This window comes from Pezoporus occidentalis, unplaced genomic scaffold (assembly GCF_034315485.1).
Source record: "Pezoporus occidentalis ecotype Australia unplaced genomic scaffold, CSIRO_AGI_Poc_V1 ctg88, whole genome shotgun sequence".
Classification (NCBI taxonomy): Eukaryota; Metazoa; Chordata; class Aves; order Psittaciformes; family Psittacidae; genus Pezoporus; species Pezoporus occidentalis.
The window spans coordinates 1,356,024-1,374,088 of record NW_026916242.1 but is presented as its reverse complement, the minus strand read 5'-3'; the positions used below and the strand labels follow the sequence as shown (position 1 = coordinate 1,374,088).

Genomic DNA, 18,065 nt, shown 5'->3' with positions numbered 1-18,065 from the left:
TTTGTTTACTCTGCTACTTCAGTTATCCCATGAGTCAAAAGGAAAGTAGGAAAAATCCAGCCATTTACCTGTCAGATTCAAGGTATTCTAGAAGAATGTTAGAAACCAGCTTGCAGAAAGGTTAAGTTGAAGAGGAGTTGGTTTTGAAAATATATATGAAAACAAAAGACAAGGTAAAAACTGTGTTTATTAAATCAGATATAGCAGGTTTTGTGTAGTGAATGAGGGAAAGACCAAAATGGTTATACTGACATTAGTAAGAGTCTCTGGGAAACAGAATTCAAAAAAATAGAATCACAGTAGCTATCATGGTTGATTTTAAAGACACACACACACATGCAATGAACTACTTAGAAGTTGAGAAATTGCTGAAGATAAACCTGAAGTTTATTTTATTAGTTCATTTGATTCAGTGCTTCTTTATAGTAGACCATCGACTGACTGATACTCAGCATGTTTCAGCAGCAGAGAGGTGGGTGCTGGCCAGCTGTCTCTGCTGCCAGTGCTGGAGTAGTCTCCTTGTCTGGTCAGTAGGGGATAGTTAGGAATTGGAAGCTGGATCACATGGGCCAAGTGGATGCTTGCCTCATCTCCACCAGATAGGCAGATTTTTCCAGTCAGATTATTAGGGGCAGAAAGTTCCTCAGCCTCACGATACCTGAGCTTTATATTCAGTACACCTCAGCAAGCCCAACTTCTGTCACGCCTTCTGTAAAGTGAATGGTTGTTTATTTTAGTAACCTCTCATTAAAAGGCAGTTTTTGCTGCTTCTTACCCTGGAAACTTCCGTAGCACTAAAATGCATGGATTGTTATGGTGCATTGAAAACCACAGCTTGAACTAGTCAGATAGTTTCCATTTTCTTATATTGAACAAATAAGTGCAACACCACATATTTTTGGGGAGGTAGGTGGCTGAAAAGATGACCATTAACACTATACCGGAAATAAATAGAAAAGAAGGGATTAGTCACAGCACTTTCCTAAGGGAAAGAGCAGGTGCAATCAGGGTAGCTCTATTTTGTTTCCTCCACTATCTTTTCAGTACACACACACAAAACCAACCCAAACATGAATGAATAAAAGTAGTTAAGTGGAAGAAAAGTGAAATCAATCAATTATCTCATAATTTGGTAATAATTGAGGGACTGCAAATACTACAGGGTCTTTATTCTCTGTTGTGTAAGTAATGCATATTCTTAGTGTTTTGACAAAACCAGAGGTGTGAATACAGGGAAAACTTGTTAATCTTCTGATCAACTTCTCAGTTTTCAATTTATTCAATAACATATATTTATTCTACCACCCAATTTCCCATTGTAATCTACAATGTTGTCTTGACCCTGATCCTGCATGAGGTTGCCCTAGACCACATTTCTGTGCCTATTCTACATCCCACTGTAATATTTAACCCTGGACTCTGTTGACGAGAGGGCTGTTCTCCTTTGTGTAATTAGTCCCCAGACTGACTCTGCTTTTGCGTGTGTTTAGTGTGCTTAAAAGCTTTTTCTGGATAGGGATTTTTTGTCTTCAAAATCGTATTTCCTGATCTTAGCTCCAATTTTCTTTTACATACTGTCTCACTGTTTAAATTGCAGTCCTGCTAGACTAATAAACAGCTCCAGCTCCTTTCCCTCACTACCCTCAGCCTTCTTAATCAGCAACTGCTTGTTGTACACTTCAGCTACGGCATTGATACTCTACTTACCATCTTCATTATTCAGCGCTCTCTCACCTTTTATCAAGGTATTTCTACTTAAAATAATGCTTGAAATAAAACGTACAAGAAATAAAATTTAAAATCTGTGGGTTTAAGTGCAGATTGCTATACTTTTTAGTCTTTTGTCCTAAGTGCAGTAGTATTGATGTCTGTGGTTTGTGCTGGAGCCTTATCTCTAACTGCTCACAGGTGTCAAGAATTCAGGTAAATTTATGTTGGATAAAATTACAGAAGTAATTAAATTACTTAGACACCCATATCCAGAGACAGTGCATAGAATAAAGGATGTGGGTATCTTCAGAATGTTATTCATGGCCATTTTCTTTGCCATTTTATTTTTTAAGTTTTAGTTTAATGTGTCTGTTTCTATCCTCATCCCCCACACTAAAAGTGGGTAAAACTTCTGATTCTGTAAAATTCTGATATGCTCAAATCATGGAGTTGTGATTAAAGAAGGTGTTTGGGGAATGATTTTCTGCTATGTATTTTTAATACATTCTAAGTCAGAATCATGTTTAAATTTGACATATGCTCATTTCAAGGCCTGTCTTTCTTGCTAGGTCCAATATAATTTTCAGCTGATGTTAACTTTGCAAACATTGGAGCCACCATCTGAGGTGCTGTCTGTTCTTTGTGTCCACTGGTTCAGTTAAAGTTGAGGACATTCAGCTCTGCACTGCAGAGCCAGGTGCTGCTCTTTTAGGCTCTGCAGAATTTTTCTCTGATGCGTAACTGTGTTTTTTAGCTTTCAGGGGGTACATTGCTCGTAAAAACTACACAAGATTGAAAAATAGCCCTGGCTGCATGGCAGATCCTCAGCTTAAGAGCAGCTCTTCTACTTCTGAGTTTGGCTGTGAAGAGCACTGGTGAGTTGAATCCTTTGCTGTCTATAGCCTAACAAAAGTAATTTTCCAAACAGTGAGATCTGAAAGGAGCAGGCATGTCATCCTGATTCAGGTAGCAATTAGGGAATCTGCCATTTTCTGAGGATGAGCACCTGCAGGTTAGCCACGCATCTCAGTGCTCTCCCAGTTAACAGATTTACTTGCAGTGCTGTTTGTCCTGGGTTGCTGTCCTGTTTCTGTGCACTTCTCAGGAGTACCCAGAATACCATAGACTGTGGTCTATAGCAAAAAGAACTATAAAAAGCAAATGGACAAGTCTGACAGAAAGCCTGGTAATACTGTAAATTGTAATAGTGGTGCCCTCCTTTTTATAGAGGAAGGGTATTTTAACCTTCCTTACCAATGGAGTCACCCCAGACAAATGTCCCCCCTGATGCTTCCTTGGGTATGAGAGGCAAGAAGAGATCTGTTACATCTTTAGCTGTTGTCCCTCCAGCAGTGTTCAAGGAGAGGTGGCTGCATTTACTGGATTAATCCCTTTGATTAGCAGGTTTCAGTGACTAATTGTTATGAGATTTCTCTTGCTATAGCATGGACAGAAGGACATCTCAGTGCTGTTCCAGTCTTTATTTCTGTTATATGCTTCCTATATACATATAAATGCAGATTCTGTTACACTTCTGAAGAGTTCTCTGAAGAAAGCAATTGCTTTTTTGACTATAACTAGATAATGTTATTACATTAATAAGGGTGTGGGGTTTTTTTAATAACCATTGAGCTTCTCCAAAATGGTATTTCTTTCTCTGTGTATGCTCATAACATTAAATTACATTAACTTCCATGCTAATTTTGATTGATTTAGATTGAATAATGTCTGCTACATGTTCTGGTGCATTATTATAGGATATTATTAGTATAGGATATTATTATTATTATTATACATATATTATTCTGGTGTAATCACCTGATTCTTGTAGGTTAATAGTGATCCAGAATCTTTTCCTTGCAATACTCTTGTTTTCAGCAAGAAAACACTTCAAGACAAATTCTAAGTAAATAAATAAATACTTAGATGGGTTTAGTAATTATTTTCAAAGAAAGGATAAGCCCACTGCAGTTTGCCTTTTTTGCGTTACCTTACTGCTCACTGGGGCAATGAGTTTCCTAATTTATTATTCCCTTCATATGCATGCAGCTCCCTCTTTCTCTTAAGTAGTTAAGGGGTATGTATCTTGTGATCTCTTTAGAACTATTGATGATGGCATTGTCATTTGTTCTCCAGTCTGCACTGATGGTTAAAAGCAAGAGCTAATAAGCTATTACCAGTTTTATTTGGCATCCTAAATTATAATTATTTACAATATAAATAGGCTTTTTTTTTTCTTCTTCTTTTTAGTGTCACCTGGACTTGTTTGGAGGCACACAGCCTCTTTCAACTTTTTCCTTCATCTGTTTTATGTGTATTTAGACAAAAATAGTTTTATTCTCTTTTTGCATTAGACTGTTTCTGGAAGTCCTTGTTGTTCTCCAAGCAAATGTATTTTTCTGGTTTAGGTACAGCTTGCTTAATTGCACATCCCTTGAGGCTCACGAAGATTTTATGGTTCAGTAACTGTTAAGGTGAATTTGGGCTCTATGAAGCACAAATATACAGACCTATAAAGACATTCAGTCACCAAACTCCCTGAAATCAATGTCTAAATGCCTTTAGATATCTGGCCTGAAGGTGCCCATATAAAATACACTGGCCATTCAGGTCTTGCACCAGTCCTGATTCTATGTGCAATCAGACAGATAAATAAATTAATTCCTTCTTTTGCCTGGAGTTGCTAAACTGCCATTACTGCTGGCAGTTCTCAAGTTTAATTCCCCCCCCCAAAAAAAAAATATTGCAGTTTATTTGCCTACTCCAATAAATTTTTCAGCAATGGCCTCAGGTTCCAGTGATTTCATTGAAACCTGAAAATGTCCAACATTTCACAGGTGATATTCATAATTTTAGGACTAAATCTGATAACTTACTTCCCATGAATCAAGCCTCACTTCCACATGTAGCTGTTACTGGGTAGTTGTGTATTAAGCATTCGTCTGTTCAGTCATACAGGAAACTTGTAGGAAATAGGAAGGCTGCTGAATAATAGTGCAGATGTTTAACACAGTAGCTGGTAATCTGTCCCTAGAGAAGACAGCCTCACTGTGGCTTCATGTACTGTGGGTCTAAGGTATAAAACAATAAATATTCTTTTATCTTAATTGTGTTTCATTTCTTTTACTTTAATTTCTTTTCTTTCTCCCTCTCCACCCCCTAACTGGTAGTTTTGGAAAAATAAAATTAAGCTGAAGGGTATGCAGGATCAGAAGGCAAAATCATTTACAGTTCTGTTCTTTGGTATGCACAGGAATATAACTGCACATTGAAATGTATGGCAACCTGCCGCTTTTTCAAAGATCTGTCAAAAAAAGAAGTTACAGTATTGTAATATATATAGGACTCAGTTTTACCAAGTAATGAATTTCAAAGTGTTCAGAAGAAATGGGCACTTTAAAAAAAAAAATTGAATTCCTTCAAGGAAATTGAATCTCTACGACTAGTGCACACTCTTCAGTCAGTGAATGCAGGATGTAAGCAAATTCCAACTAATACATGGCGTAGGATGTTAATTAAATGCACACATCAGTTCATTTAACATTGTGTGTTAAATGTTTCCTGTATTTACATGCTTAACTTGAAAACCAGTATTAACTGTGTTCGAATACAAAAATACAAATACATGGAATTAAAGACTCATTGAGAATTGGCAAATAGGAATAGAAACAGGTACAGGAAAATAATGTAAATGTTAGCAGGGAAGTGACTTTGTGTCATTGAAGATACGTTTTTCCATTCAGTTCCACTGAGCTGTGAAGTTGACCATGATTCCTTCTACCAAAAAACGGTCATGGGATTAATTGTCCACCTGAGAGACTGACACTAAGTCTGAATTCTACCCCCTGAAATGCAGTCTGTGTATGCGACACTTGCCAAGCCTTTTCTTGACATCATCAACCACTGAGAGGAGCCTGCAGGCCTGCATGGTATGAAGTAACTGAATCACAATCAAACCATTTCCCAAGGTAGCTTATTGAAAAATTTAAAAGGGCAGAGTTATTTAAAGAGCTAAACACAGTCAAGGCTAAATTCAAATGAGGAAACTGAAAACCTTTCAGAGCCCTTTTTGCAACCTTGCTGAAGAACAGATTTGCCCTTCTGCAGAGAGCCGAATAGACATCAGAGAAGGGAGGAGTATGACAGGATCTCCTCTCCCACGAGGCCAGAGTGGACACATACCTCACCTCATGTCTGCCTCCATTTTACAATTGGTCATTGCATAAAATCGAAGTTGCTGCATTTTTCAATGTCATAGCTATAATTTCAAGTTATTATTAGAGATCTCTTGAGCTAATTAAGAATAATCTGTAGAGAAAGGAGAAGTAATTTTATAAAACATCCTGTGATTTTTAACTTGTTAGACTGACAAATCTCTAGTGAATATATTGTTCATAAATGTTCTTGTTCTTAGCAGGATAACTTATAGTTTAGTGACTAAGGACCTTAATCCATGCTACATTGTTCATGTTCTTGTTCAGGCTGAGCTCTCATCCTCAAGTATCTTTAAATCCCTTTAGAATCTCATCAAAGCATCTGTAACCTACATATTCCACCATCTTCTTATCCATTTCCCTCCCAGATGAAAATTGTGTTAAATAATACTGATCTGATACTTACCTAGGAAAATGTTTCTGTATTGTTCTTTTTTTCCTCTAGCTCACTGAACTGTAGCTCACTAATGCTGAACGTCACAATACAAGTTAGCTATATGTACTTGATCAGTGGCCTTATACTATGTAGTACAGCAGAAAGAATACTTTCTACATAGTGACTTTGCTACACATTAGATATGTCTGTAACTATAACTGGATATCGGTGAGTATCCCTTGATGCTTTGTGTCCTTATGGAGCTCTGTGTCTTAAGGGTGCATGTTAGAATATGAACAGCAGTTTATACTTCTGGGTTGAATTCATTGTGATTTTTCTCCTAACATCTTTCACTTTTTAGCTACTTGGTATCATATTCACACTTTGGTCAGTATAGGTTCTCTGAAACCATTCATTTTAGTAAAGCTCTTGACATTCATGTGAGACTTAGGTAATCAAGATTGGATAATAAAGCCTGAACAAAACTACACAGGTATGCCACCTCACGTGTTTGGAAAGTTACCGACAAAGAATAAATATCAGTATTGCTGTGTTCTACAAGAAATATGCATCTGAAAGCCAAGTTCCAGAAATGGGCCTGTTTCTACTCATTAATGGCTTTACTGAAATCTGATCACTAAATTTGTATCAGTACTAAGTGAGCAATGATTACAAAGGTTTAAGAGGGCAGGATTAGAATTAGAAGCAGAGGTACATAGAATGAAAATGAAATGAATATCAGTCAGTAATGACACCCTCCTCCAAATTTTACATCGGGTAGTAGCAGTGAGGATACATGCTACCTCATATAGTGCATCATAACATTTTCACATCACCATCAAGACCTCAGTTAGTGTAATACAAAATAAGCAAGAAAATAAGCAAGTCCCTCAAAAAAAAAAAAATCACATATCTCTATAAACCGAGATAAGGGGAGATATCTGAGGGAGATGGAAAACTGAGGTACCTGTGGTATCATTTCCCCAATCGTGTTAGGCTGATGTGAAGAGGAAAGAAACAAACTGTTCTCCATTGAGAATCAGGCAAGAAATAACTGGGTTGCATTGCAGCACAGGAGAATTAGGTTAGACGTCAAGAAAAGCTCACTGATGGTAATCTGAGTTAAACCCTGTGCAGGTTACCTTGGTGTCACAGTTTGCCAGCAACTAAGTACCATGCAGCTGCTTGCTCACTCCAAAGTTTTGAGATCTCCACCACTGTAGGTTTTAAAAATCAGCTTACACAGATCTATGACAACCCCCCAGAAAAACCCAGACTAGTAGGAGTAGCTGATTTTTATCTGAAAATGGAAATGGCTTAGGTGATTTGCTACGGTTCTTTTTATGGTTTATAAATACAGAGTCAATTCTCAAAATGTAACATCTCCCAGCCAGTGGATTTGGCATTGGAAGTCAGCCACTTTTATAACATCTTAGTGCCAGGAGCCATTGCTGCACTAGGAGTAGGGAGTAAGTATAAAAACTATCCCAGAGGGGTACTTCTTGGGTCAGCTGTATTCACACAGCTTTGTCTCTGTGTCTGAAAAAAAAACAATGATCATGTATAAAAGTTTTGCAATGCTGGAGGCCCATTGAAGCAGCGTGCAATGTGGATTCACCTACATGGATGCTGGAGGGTTGGCATGTAAACATAATATGCTGTATATCACTGAGAGTAGAGATTAAACATGATTTCAGTTCACACGAGCACAGACCCACTCAGAAACTGTGTGAATTAAAATTTTCATCTAAAAACTCTTCTATTATCTGCTCTGCTTTGACTCAGTCTGCAGCTTGCCTCTTACTAAAGTGAGGTTCACTCCGTCAGTCATTAACGAAACTTTCATTGGATTATTTTGATTGAAACAAAAAGAAAATCATTATGTTAGTGTGTTTCAATTCTTCATGGATAGCTGCTTGAAAGGGCTGCATTTCCACATTTTAATTGTTTGCTTTTTGTCAGAATCTCCAGATGAATGGCATCAGGTCCTGGTGATTTACTGCTTACACCTTTCTCACTTTGCTCTGTAATTTCCTCCTTAGATAATTTCAGTTTCTGTCCACAGAGACTGAACACTCTGTGTGTGATTTCTTGTGTAAATCATCTTTTGAATATGACTTTCCATTTCTTTCCACAGTAAAAGCTGTGAGAAAAGATATTCTGCTTTCCTTTAATTGCTTCACTTTTCTATTTGTAATCATAGCTAACATTAGGTTATTGCTTGTGATGGAAATAGGTGGCTGGTCTGCAATTCCTGTGGCACACAGTAGAACTCATTGGGCCTGATTCTGCTCTCATGTGAGCTTCTGATTACTTTACAGTTGATAAGTTCAAATAATTACTCATGATTCTTAAAGATGTAAATGGAAATTTGGGTCCAATTTTTTAGTGTAATCACTTTTTTTCTTCCTCCCCATCCCTTTGGAATTTTTCACTTACCCTTGCTGGAAGGATTAAATTTTTTTTGTGCAGGTATACATTATTTTTGCAAAACAAGCTGTATTCTTTCTAGTGGAGTATCTAGGAGTGTTTCTAAGATTTTTTAAGGCATTTAAATGATGAAAGTCTGAATTCCATGACTTGCACTCATAATGTCCAGGATAACTCCAAAACTAGCTGGTTTTCTCCAGCATAAATTAGTCTGCAATACTAGTTTTATGCTGCTATGGTATGACTGCTTTCAGTGCTAAGGATAGTGTGGCTATACACTATACAGATGTGTAGACAAACCCTAAGAACCAGTGTTTCTCTTCTTGTCAATGTTACTTGCTAATTGAGTGATTTATAGACAGTCCATATGTGCAGACTGAGGCGTATTATAGCTCAGTAGCTGAGCATTCAGGAGCAAATTGCTGTATTGCCTGAATGAAGCCAGGCACATGAACCTGGGTCTCTTGCACCTTTCCCAGGTAAGTGTGCTGACAGGATCTCATCTCTCTGACCCAAACGCTGCTTTCATGCAAATGTTGAAAATAAGCACATTTTGAAACCATAGGACAAGCAGTTTCTTCAAAGATAACTAAAAATACCCTGCACCTCAAAATCAGCCTCCAATGCCGCATTTGAGAACGTCAGCTAACATCACTGATTGGCTCATATGAACTAACTACTGCTATTGCATTTTTCATATTGCATACTAGCCAAATGTTCAGAATAGCTCAGAGACTGATTTCAAGGAGCTCAGCATCTACAGTTGATGTGTTTTCAGTGTGTTTTCAGAAGTGTTCCCTGCCAGTTTGACATTGTGGTGGGTTGAGCTTGGCTGGTGGGAGGTGCCCACCAAGCCACTCTGTCACTCCCCCTTCTCAGTACAACTGGAGAGAAAATTACAACTAAAAGCTTGTGAGTAAAAGCTAGTGAGTAAAAGCTAGTAACCATAAAGTACATAGTTATATCAGCAAGAGTACATTCTGTGGAAGGATGGGGTATCTTGTGCCAAATATAACCCAATTTAGGATTGTTTAAAAGGCAAATGGCTGAACTTTGCCTCTATGCTTTTGAAACATTTAGGCAGTGTTCTAGCCCTGGCATAGTTAACATGCTTGCAAAGCCACACTAAATTCTAGATGTAATTTGTTTTAATAGAAGATAGAAATTAGTTCAGGCTGCAGATTTAGATTCAAATCTAAGCAACCCCAAAATCTGGATATTTAAATTTAGATGACAATTCAGTCCATTTTGGCATTGTAGGCCATTTGCAACATACTGATCCAACCGCAAATTTTGATTTTTATATTCACCACGGTGATATTTGGGGATCAGTCATGATTTTTAGTTCATACTGGGTTTATTTTCTGCAGTGTTGAGAGGTGGGGGGATGAATCATTTCAGCAAGTGCTTGAGTAATTTTGGGGAAAAATGGCAAGTTATCTAACTAATCCTACTAAATAAATGGTTATCTAAATAATACATATACAGGATAAATAGTAATAACATTACGGAAAACATGGTACATGCACAAATGCAGTGTTAAATACAGTCACAGATATTATTTTATACTTTCCTGTACAAGATGTGTGCCAGTACAAAATGAGAATGGATTTTTAAAATGGATCGTTCCATTCCTCCAAGGAAAACACTAGTTTAAATTCAAGTTACAGTTTAGGCTTAATGTTTTCCTTCTCTTAGTGTCAAAGAATAAAGGGGAATTTAAAATTCCCTAACCTGACAAACAAATCCAAACTTCCTTCACAAAATTGCAACATTACAGAAAAGTTGAATGTTTACACAATGTTTCATTTTGTTCCCACACACTGAGGTAGCTTATTGGCAACCGTGCTACCATCATGTTGTGATTAGTTTGAAACAATTCAAGTGAGTGCTCTTGAGCTGAGGTATCACATTCAGATGCACTTAATTAACCTGAGAGTTTAAAACCTATTGCAAATAAGGCTTGAAATACTTCAGTAGCCTCTGTGGATGGCACAGGATAAATGTGTTATCTAATACATATGCGTGGTGATATACAGCTGTCAAATTTAATACACAATAGTTTAAAATCTTTAAAGTCTTTCAGTAGTGTTATTTTAATCTGAAATATTTTAAAGGTGAGTTTTGGAAGGTAAAATGCATTTGTGGCCAGACATTTTCTGAAGTCCAACATGTTGTTCTATTGTTACAAGAATAGTTTATAACTAGTGCTGCTGACTGAAACTTAAGTATTGACAAAAGATGAAATTTGAGGTCACATACATTGTAATTTTTAATCAGTAAAGCAATTTTTGTTCTTTTCATTCCCCGCCTCCCACTGCAACTGAAAGGGCTGAAATGTATGCAGTTGTAGCAACTGTAAAACTGAAAGAGCTCCTTAGTACCTTGTAAAGCTTTGTCCCGTCTGTGAAAAAAGCCAAGATATATATGTTTAAACAGAAATCTATGACTGAAATTTAGATATCAGATTATTTCATTTATGAGTAGCAATACCACTGCCATTAATTGTATTTTCAGAAAGGTTGTGAGCGGGTTGGAGAGTAATGATATAATAGCTGAGGCATGTTTGGATAATTTGACAATCCTGGTTTTAATCCAAGTTTTAGGACCAAGAGCTTATCAAATAAAATCTGTGAACCTCAGGTTTTTATCCATCAAATGAAATTGGTAGTATATTTCTTTGCTTTTGTGTAGTTAAGGATTTTTTTAAGGATTTTTTTCTGTCTGGGTGGACTTTTACTGTTGAAAAGATCCATTGACTTCAAAGGCCTGCCAACAAGGATCAGGGCCTACAGAGGGGTTTTATGATACTTTAATTAGCATTAATGAGAGCAAGAATTGGCCTTTAATATTTTTCTGGTGACATAATGTGATGGCAAAATAATAATAGATAGACAAAGAATCTAAGAACTTTTACTCCTTGCTCTGTGCTTAACCCAAATGGCTTTAGGAGAACACAAAGCCGTGTGTTTCACTTCTTCCTCATCTGTCAGATTTTGAGTGCCTAAGTTTGAATTCTGTGAAAACAGCTTTTCACAGCCCTGGGGGGGGGGATCATGTAAAATCTTGTCAAATTAATTTTAATACATTACTTCGATTTCATAGAATTCTTACAAACTCATTTTACACATATGCACATATCCACAAATTTTTAATGACAAATTCATTGTTCATAGCCTGTTACTGTGTTTAATAACATGCGCTTCCTTACAAGAGGAAATGGGTCTGGTCTGTGTTTTCTCTGAATTGATTGTATGTGCATATTTAGAAATTGGGGGAGGGGAGAAAGGGAAAATCAACAAAAAAAAAGTGTATGTAAGTAAACCTTTTTTAAGAATGAAGAAATTATGATATTTAAACTACATATTTTCTTTTTCTTTGCTTTAGGCAGCAAATCAGTAACCAATCTTCTCCTGTGGTGCCTGATTTTCCTGACAAACAAACAAAAAAGGTAGCTCTAAGTTTATATTCTAAAATAACATCACATTATAACTTCAAATTCCTGAGTCCACAGTTCTGCAATGTGTTCATGGCTGCTTGGCGTAGCCATCTGAACATGAAACCGTTAGTGATGTTTTGAAGTCTTTGAGACAAAAGCCTGCTTGCTAAGAACTTTAGTTCTGTAGAAAGACAGGGAGGTACAGTGAATAAGAGAATCAAAAGGCTGGAAATTTGCTGCTGAGAATAAATGCTAGCTGCTCCCTGAGGTGATTTGTCTGTGCACTTCACTTTCTACAGATGTTAGAGACTCTTTTTTAGTAAGGACCTGAGGTTCTTTGGTAGCACTTTGATATCCTGCTCGAATTCAATATGTGAAATGGAGGAGTCGCTCTGTGACTTGGAGCACAGCATAGTCTTTGAAGTCTGATCCAATTTTTGCTGCTTACCATTTGATGTTGAAAGGATGAAATGGAGAAAATGTACAGTTTTTGCCAGTAACTCTGCTGAGCATATGTAAGATTAAAAAAACAAAATCCCTTGGATGATGTACTTAGAAATGTTAAGCAGATTAATACCTTCCTATAGCTTTTTTCTAAAGATACAAATTAACTATGAGAGGAAATCAGCATACAGTGCATGCTATGATTTAACTGCATGAGGAAAGGGGATAAATAAGTTAAACGGAAAAAGTAAACAAATGTTTGTTATGTGGGTGCTAAGTTGGTGTTACTGAAACCCACAGGAATCTTGTGTGACTTAAATCTAGCATTAGACATTTCACAGAGTCATAAAATATAAGAAGTCGCTCTCTCTGAGGTCACAACTATATCTAACCATGATTGAGTGGAATCAATACATTTCTTATGTGCCTAAACCAGCATTCTTTATTCCAGAATGATTTGGATGAGATTTCTGCTTCTCCATTTATTCGAAGACACTCGTTCAAAATGAGTGTTTCACAATCAATTAGCCGGTCCTGGTCAGTTGCAGAGCATCAGTTGTCAAGTCCCTTGAGATCCCATAAGAAAGGAGGTAAGAAATATAGTAAAGTAACAGAGATCTTTTGTTTGCTATTTATAACCTACATATTGTCAGTGTGTAACTTGCTTTATATATTGATGAGGGCTTTTAACAGTCTCTTGGAAGGCAGGAAACAGAAAGCAACTAACTTTCTTCTACACATTTTCAACCTGGAAATATAAAAAAGCCCTTAAGTACCTGAATTACATAGGCAGAAGTATGAAGATTTTTGAAATATAGTTTATGCTAAAAATGTGGTTAATAATCTCAAAATTCCCTTTTAATGACATCAAATTGACTTTCAAGAGCTTCAGCTTTCCCTTGCCTTCCAGCCTCAAAAGTGGAAAAGAGTAACGAAATCTCTCATGTTTGGCAGAATGAAAGACAGCTTGTTTGTTCACACACACAAAGATTCAGTCAGCAACACAGGAAAGTCTGCAATAATTCTACAATCTATGGAATGTGGATTTTTGGTTTTATTTGCTGATACATTATTTTTGCCATGGTCAGTAAGAGTTTAAAAACTTGAAGTAAAACATTATGACATCTGTTGGGTTTTAACTGGTTCAGGTTTTAATATTACAGGAAATCATTACCTATCAGAACACTTTTCTCTGTTGTTGTTGCCATTGTGTCCTAGCAAATCTGTGAATACAGACTTTAATACTGGATCAAAAAAGGTCCAGATTGGATATAAGGAAGAAATTCTTTCCTGTTAGGGTGGTGAGGCACTGGAATGGGTCGCCCAGGGAGGTTGTGAATGCTCCATCCCTGGCAGTGTTCAAGGCCAGGCTGGACGAAGCCTTGAGTGACGTGGTTTAGTGTGAGGTGTCCCTGCCCATGGCAGGGGGGTTGGAACTAGATGATCTTAAGGTCCTTTCCAACCCTAACTATTCTATGGTTCTCTGATTCTATGATTCTATGAAAAAATACCTTCCATAGTTTAAGATGAGGTAGGTTGATAATATGATATCTGTAACTAGAGCCAACATATAAATGATACATTACTTTCCAAGTTATTACTGAAAATTAGTTATTTACAATTTTGTGCCATACAGTAACATTTATATTTATGTATTGAATGCGACAAATTTCATCTTGTGAGTATACAAGTATTTATGTGAATACTCAAGCCCTAATCCAGCAGTTTCTGTGTTTGAACTTTACAGAGCTCAATTAAACAACTTAAAATGTAAAGGCAAGAAGATAGGTATTTATAGGGAGATACTTCTGTTAACAGAAAATAATGCAAATTCAATGTTTTTAGTCTGCTACACAGCCATAAAGTGTTTTCGGTGCTAAAAACAGAAGAGTATGTAAACACAGCAGGTAGAGAAATCCATTATTCTCCCTTCACGCGTTTCTGTCCATATGGGTTTTGAATCCATAGTGTGGGACTGCAGGGGATGTGTGCATTACTATCTTAAATTATTACATGTTAAACAATAAACCTGTCAAATAGAAATATCTTCATTGCAGCAAATCCTCTTGAGGAAAGCAGTCTGGGCCCGAATCTGTCATCCCTTCTCTCAGCAGATATTGTACGTTACCCTGCAACTAGTCTCCTTGAAATCAAAGACATTGTGTCTAAGGTAAAACAATTAGAGTAAAACTGGCAGAATTACACCCTTAGGAAAAATGTGATTCAGAGCCATTACCCAGTAATTTGAAGACTTAAAAATGTGGAGTGATATAAGAGTAGACTTTGAAGAAGAAATAAATGCAACATTGATTTGAACTATTTAAGAAACATGTATGGGTAAATGAATAAGCATGCAAATACAGAAAAGTAAGGAATTTCCTAGGTAAGCATGAAGATACTCAGATAGATGATCATATAAATCACACTTCAATGATTAACTATTAAGGAAATAAACCTGCTTGAAGAATAATAGCTTCCTTGGGTGCTTTTAAAAGCATAGCTTGCATTCAGAAATTCAGATGCTTTCACAGTCTGTATTCAGCCTTATTGTGTGAAGTATACTTTTTTAAGAAGAGGTTATTGTTAGACCTATTGTGAAAACTAAATGAAACAGCAAATACCTTTTGGAATAAGAACTCATGTATAAAATACATGTGCTTTATAATGTACTGCTATGCTATATAAGCTGTTATTCACACACAAAAAAGCTGTCCACTAGGTGGTCCAAACAATGTGAAGACAGTTATATTTCATAGTGAGACTTTATTCTGCAATGTTATAGATTGATTTTGAATTCTCTTAAGTTACATTACAGGCAGACTAGTCTGCAGCCTGCTGGTAGTGCTGTGGACCTGGAACACAGGCCAATGGGGAAGGGAATGTGTCAGGTTTTTGCACTGGTCTGTGACCCGCTTATGAAGCAGTGATGTTTGCTGAAGGAGGGAGTCTGCATCCAGGCTTAAACACAGCAGGAAGGACAGGCTGCGCACTTGTCTCGAGGCCTTAGTAGGTGAGGCTCTAGTGCAGTCAAGGAGGGACAGAACACAAAAGGGAAAAAATGATTGAGTTTACATGTTTTTGTGTTATTCAAGCAGACTATTCACTCACATCTCGTTATCCAGCTAATAGCACGGACTGCCTGTTGTCAGCAGAAGATTGACAAAGGAAAAATAGACTGAAATTTCCACAAAGATCCTGCAAATCTGTACTCTGTAATTAATGCAGAAAGAAAACCCTCTTTTTCACTTCAAAAGCCTTTACACTGGGTCATAGAAAGACTGAGCAGTATGGCCAAACTGCATGCAGCACAGGTTAAGTGGTGGGGCAGGACTAGTAGCAAAGTCAAGAATCTCTCCAGTGTCTTCCCTGTGACACACTGCCGGGGCAGAGAGGACAAGCAAATAGTAACAGTTAAGCCAGAAGTTAACTATTTTAGTCACAATAAAGTAGTACTAAAAGAATAAAAATAATACAATATTCTGAGGCCAAGTAGTGGTATTCCCTTAGATGAGATAGTCAGAATATTTGAAATTATTAATGAGAAGTGAGTGCTTCATTGGTCAATTACCAATATAACTTGTAACTTTGCCTCAGAAGTATGAGAGATTTCCTGAGATGCAAAGGAAACATGTTTGTAAAAAGAAAGCTAATAGTATCTCTTCATTGATCAGAGGATGACATAATTCTTCATGTTAACAGAGACACTTTGAACAAGTAAGAAAATGCACAGTATGTCTCTGGCCATGGGCATTCTCATGTGGGAGAACAATACATGCCTTCTGATGATGTTTCATGTAGGCATTGCAACTCACACTATTGTCTGCAGCATTGGAATTTTGTGAGAGGTAATGAAATTTGCCACAGTTCTGAGAGATCTGGAATTATGCAAACTGTACAGAGTCACAGTCTGTGACTGAGGTAGTGAAACTTGCGCTATAGTTGTAAAAGTCAGTAGGCCATTTCCAATATAACCTTCAATTTCTTAATTTTTTATGTTCTCAAAAACTAGTAGAAATTAGGGCCTGGTGTGTTTCAAGCTGGAGTCCCACTTGTCAGTGACTGGGAATGGTTTCCTTGCAATATGTCCTTTTTATGTTGCTCATTTTTCTCTTCCTTTCTGGTAAAGCTATCATAAAAATGTGATTTGTAGGTGTAGCTGTGTTGGGTTTGGAGGAACATGTGAAAGTGATCCCTGTTTTTCACACTGATGAAGGGCAAGTAGATATTTAAATGTGTTAAGTTATTGATGGATGGGGAGGAAGGCTGCTGCCCACCTCCGACGCTACTATGAACAATTTTTAGTAAGGGGCATTATGGGCATGGGAGACATTATTCCCAAAAAGTTACCCTGTGGTTGTCATTACATTAATGATATTTACAGGTTCATCATCATAAACAGGAAATTTCAAATAATTATTACTTCATTAACTGTTATGGCTTAACTCCAGTTTTGATGAAGTGATCCAACTTTAATTCTGTCAGACCATAATCATGTCAAAACGCTCAAACCACAGAGAATATACTTAGGTGATTAGTCTTTGCTTCAGAGTTGAGCTTTCTTTGATCAGACTTTGCTTTTGGAAATACTCTAAGTTGCCTCGGTCTCAGCTGTATAGTCTTGGTTCAGTATCTTGCACTTGCAAGTGAAAGGTGCTTAAATATAGGGAACTCTCTTATTCCATAGTAGTTGAACATCATAGCATAATTGAACTCTGATTTCATTTAATTCATATTTTTACACTGTTTTAAAAAAAGATAACAGCTATGGCAAAGCTATTATCATTATTAATTTGGAAATGGGAGAGCTTTTTATCCTTCGATTCATAGAAAGTCAGTATCCCAGTGTGACTGTAATAGATACAGTAAAGAACAGGCAGTATCTCACACAAAATGTGGTATCGAGATTGGGATGCCTTGTAACCAAAGATGCCACTTCTTTTCCTGAGTGTGAGAACAAAATCAATCCAAGGCATTCAGCTGTTTCTCTCTATGTAACTCAGCTTCCTATTTGATTCCATCATAGCAAACCTTCCTTTCTAAATGAAAAACAAATCTGTGATATAGTGTGAAATGCTGCATGGGCTTTCAACTAGTTGTCATTGGAAGATGGGATGATACTGACACATGGATGCCATTAATTTCAGAATCCTATCATTCAGAATAAGTGAAAGAATTTGTAATCTATTTAAAATTATTTTTAGTTGTTTAATCAGGAGTTTTGTTTCATCATTTTTAAGCCCCCCACTGAGACTAATTTTACAATGAAGGAATATAAATCATTAAAAACTTGACTGTAGTCAGTAGAATCATAACAGTGAGCAGAACTGGGTCTCTTGGTTATAAAAAGTTGACACTAAAAATTCCCTACATATCTGAAAGCCATGGTTTTGGGGGTAGAGGATTTTGTTTTGGCATTCTTTTGAGTGGGTGAGGTTTGAAATGGTCATTCTTT

General features: G+C 36.9%; 1 protein-coding gene across 7 annotated transcripts in view; it reads left to right on the top strand.

Moving 5' to 3' along the window:
* The window catches only part of MYO3B (myosin IIIB), a 207,580-nt gene that overhangs the window by 153,380 nt on the left and 36,135 nt on the right, over positions 1-18,065 (top strand). For all 7 annotated transcript variants that reach the window (XM_062604656.1, XM_062604653.1, XM_062604655.1 and 4 more), the window contains 3 exons: positions 2,465-2,585; positions 12,118-12,181; positions 13,065-13,203. In XM_062604656.1, coding sequence (XP_062460640.1) covers positions 2,465-2,585; positions 12,118-12,181; positions 13,065-13,203 — 324 coding nt within the window. The remainder of the gene's footprint in view (positions 1-2,464; positions 2,586-12,117; positions 12,182-13,064; positions 13,204-18,065) is intronic.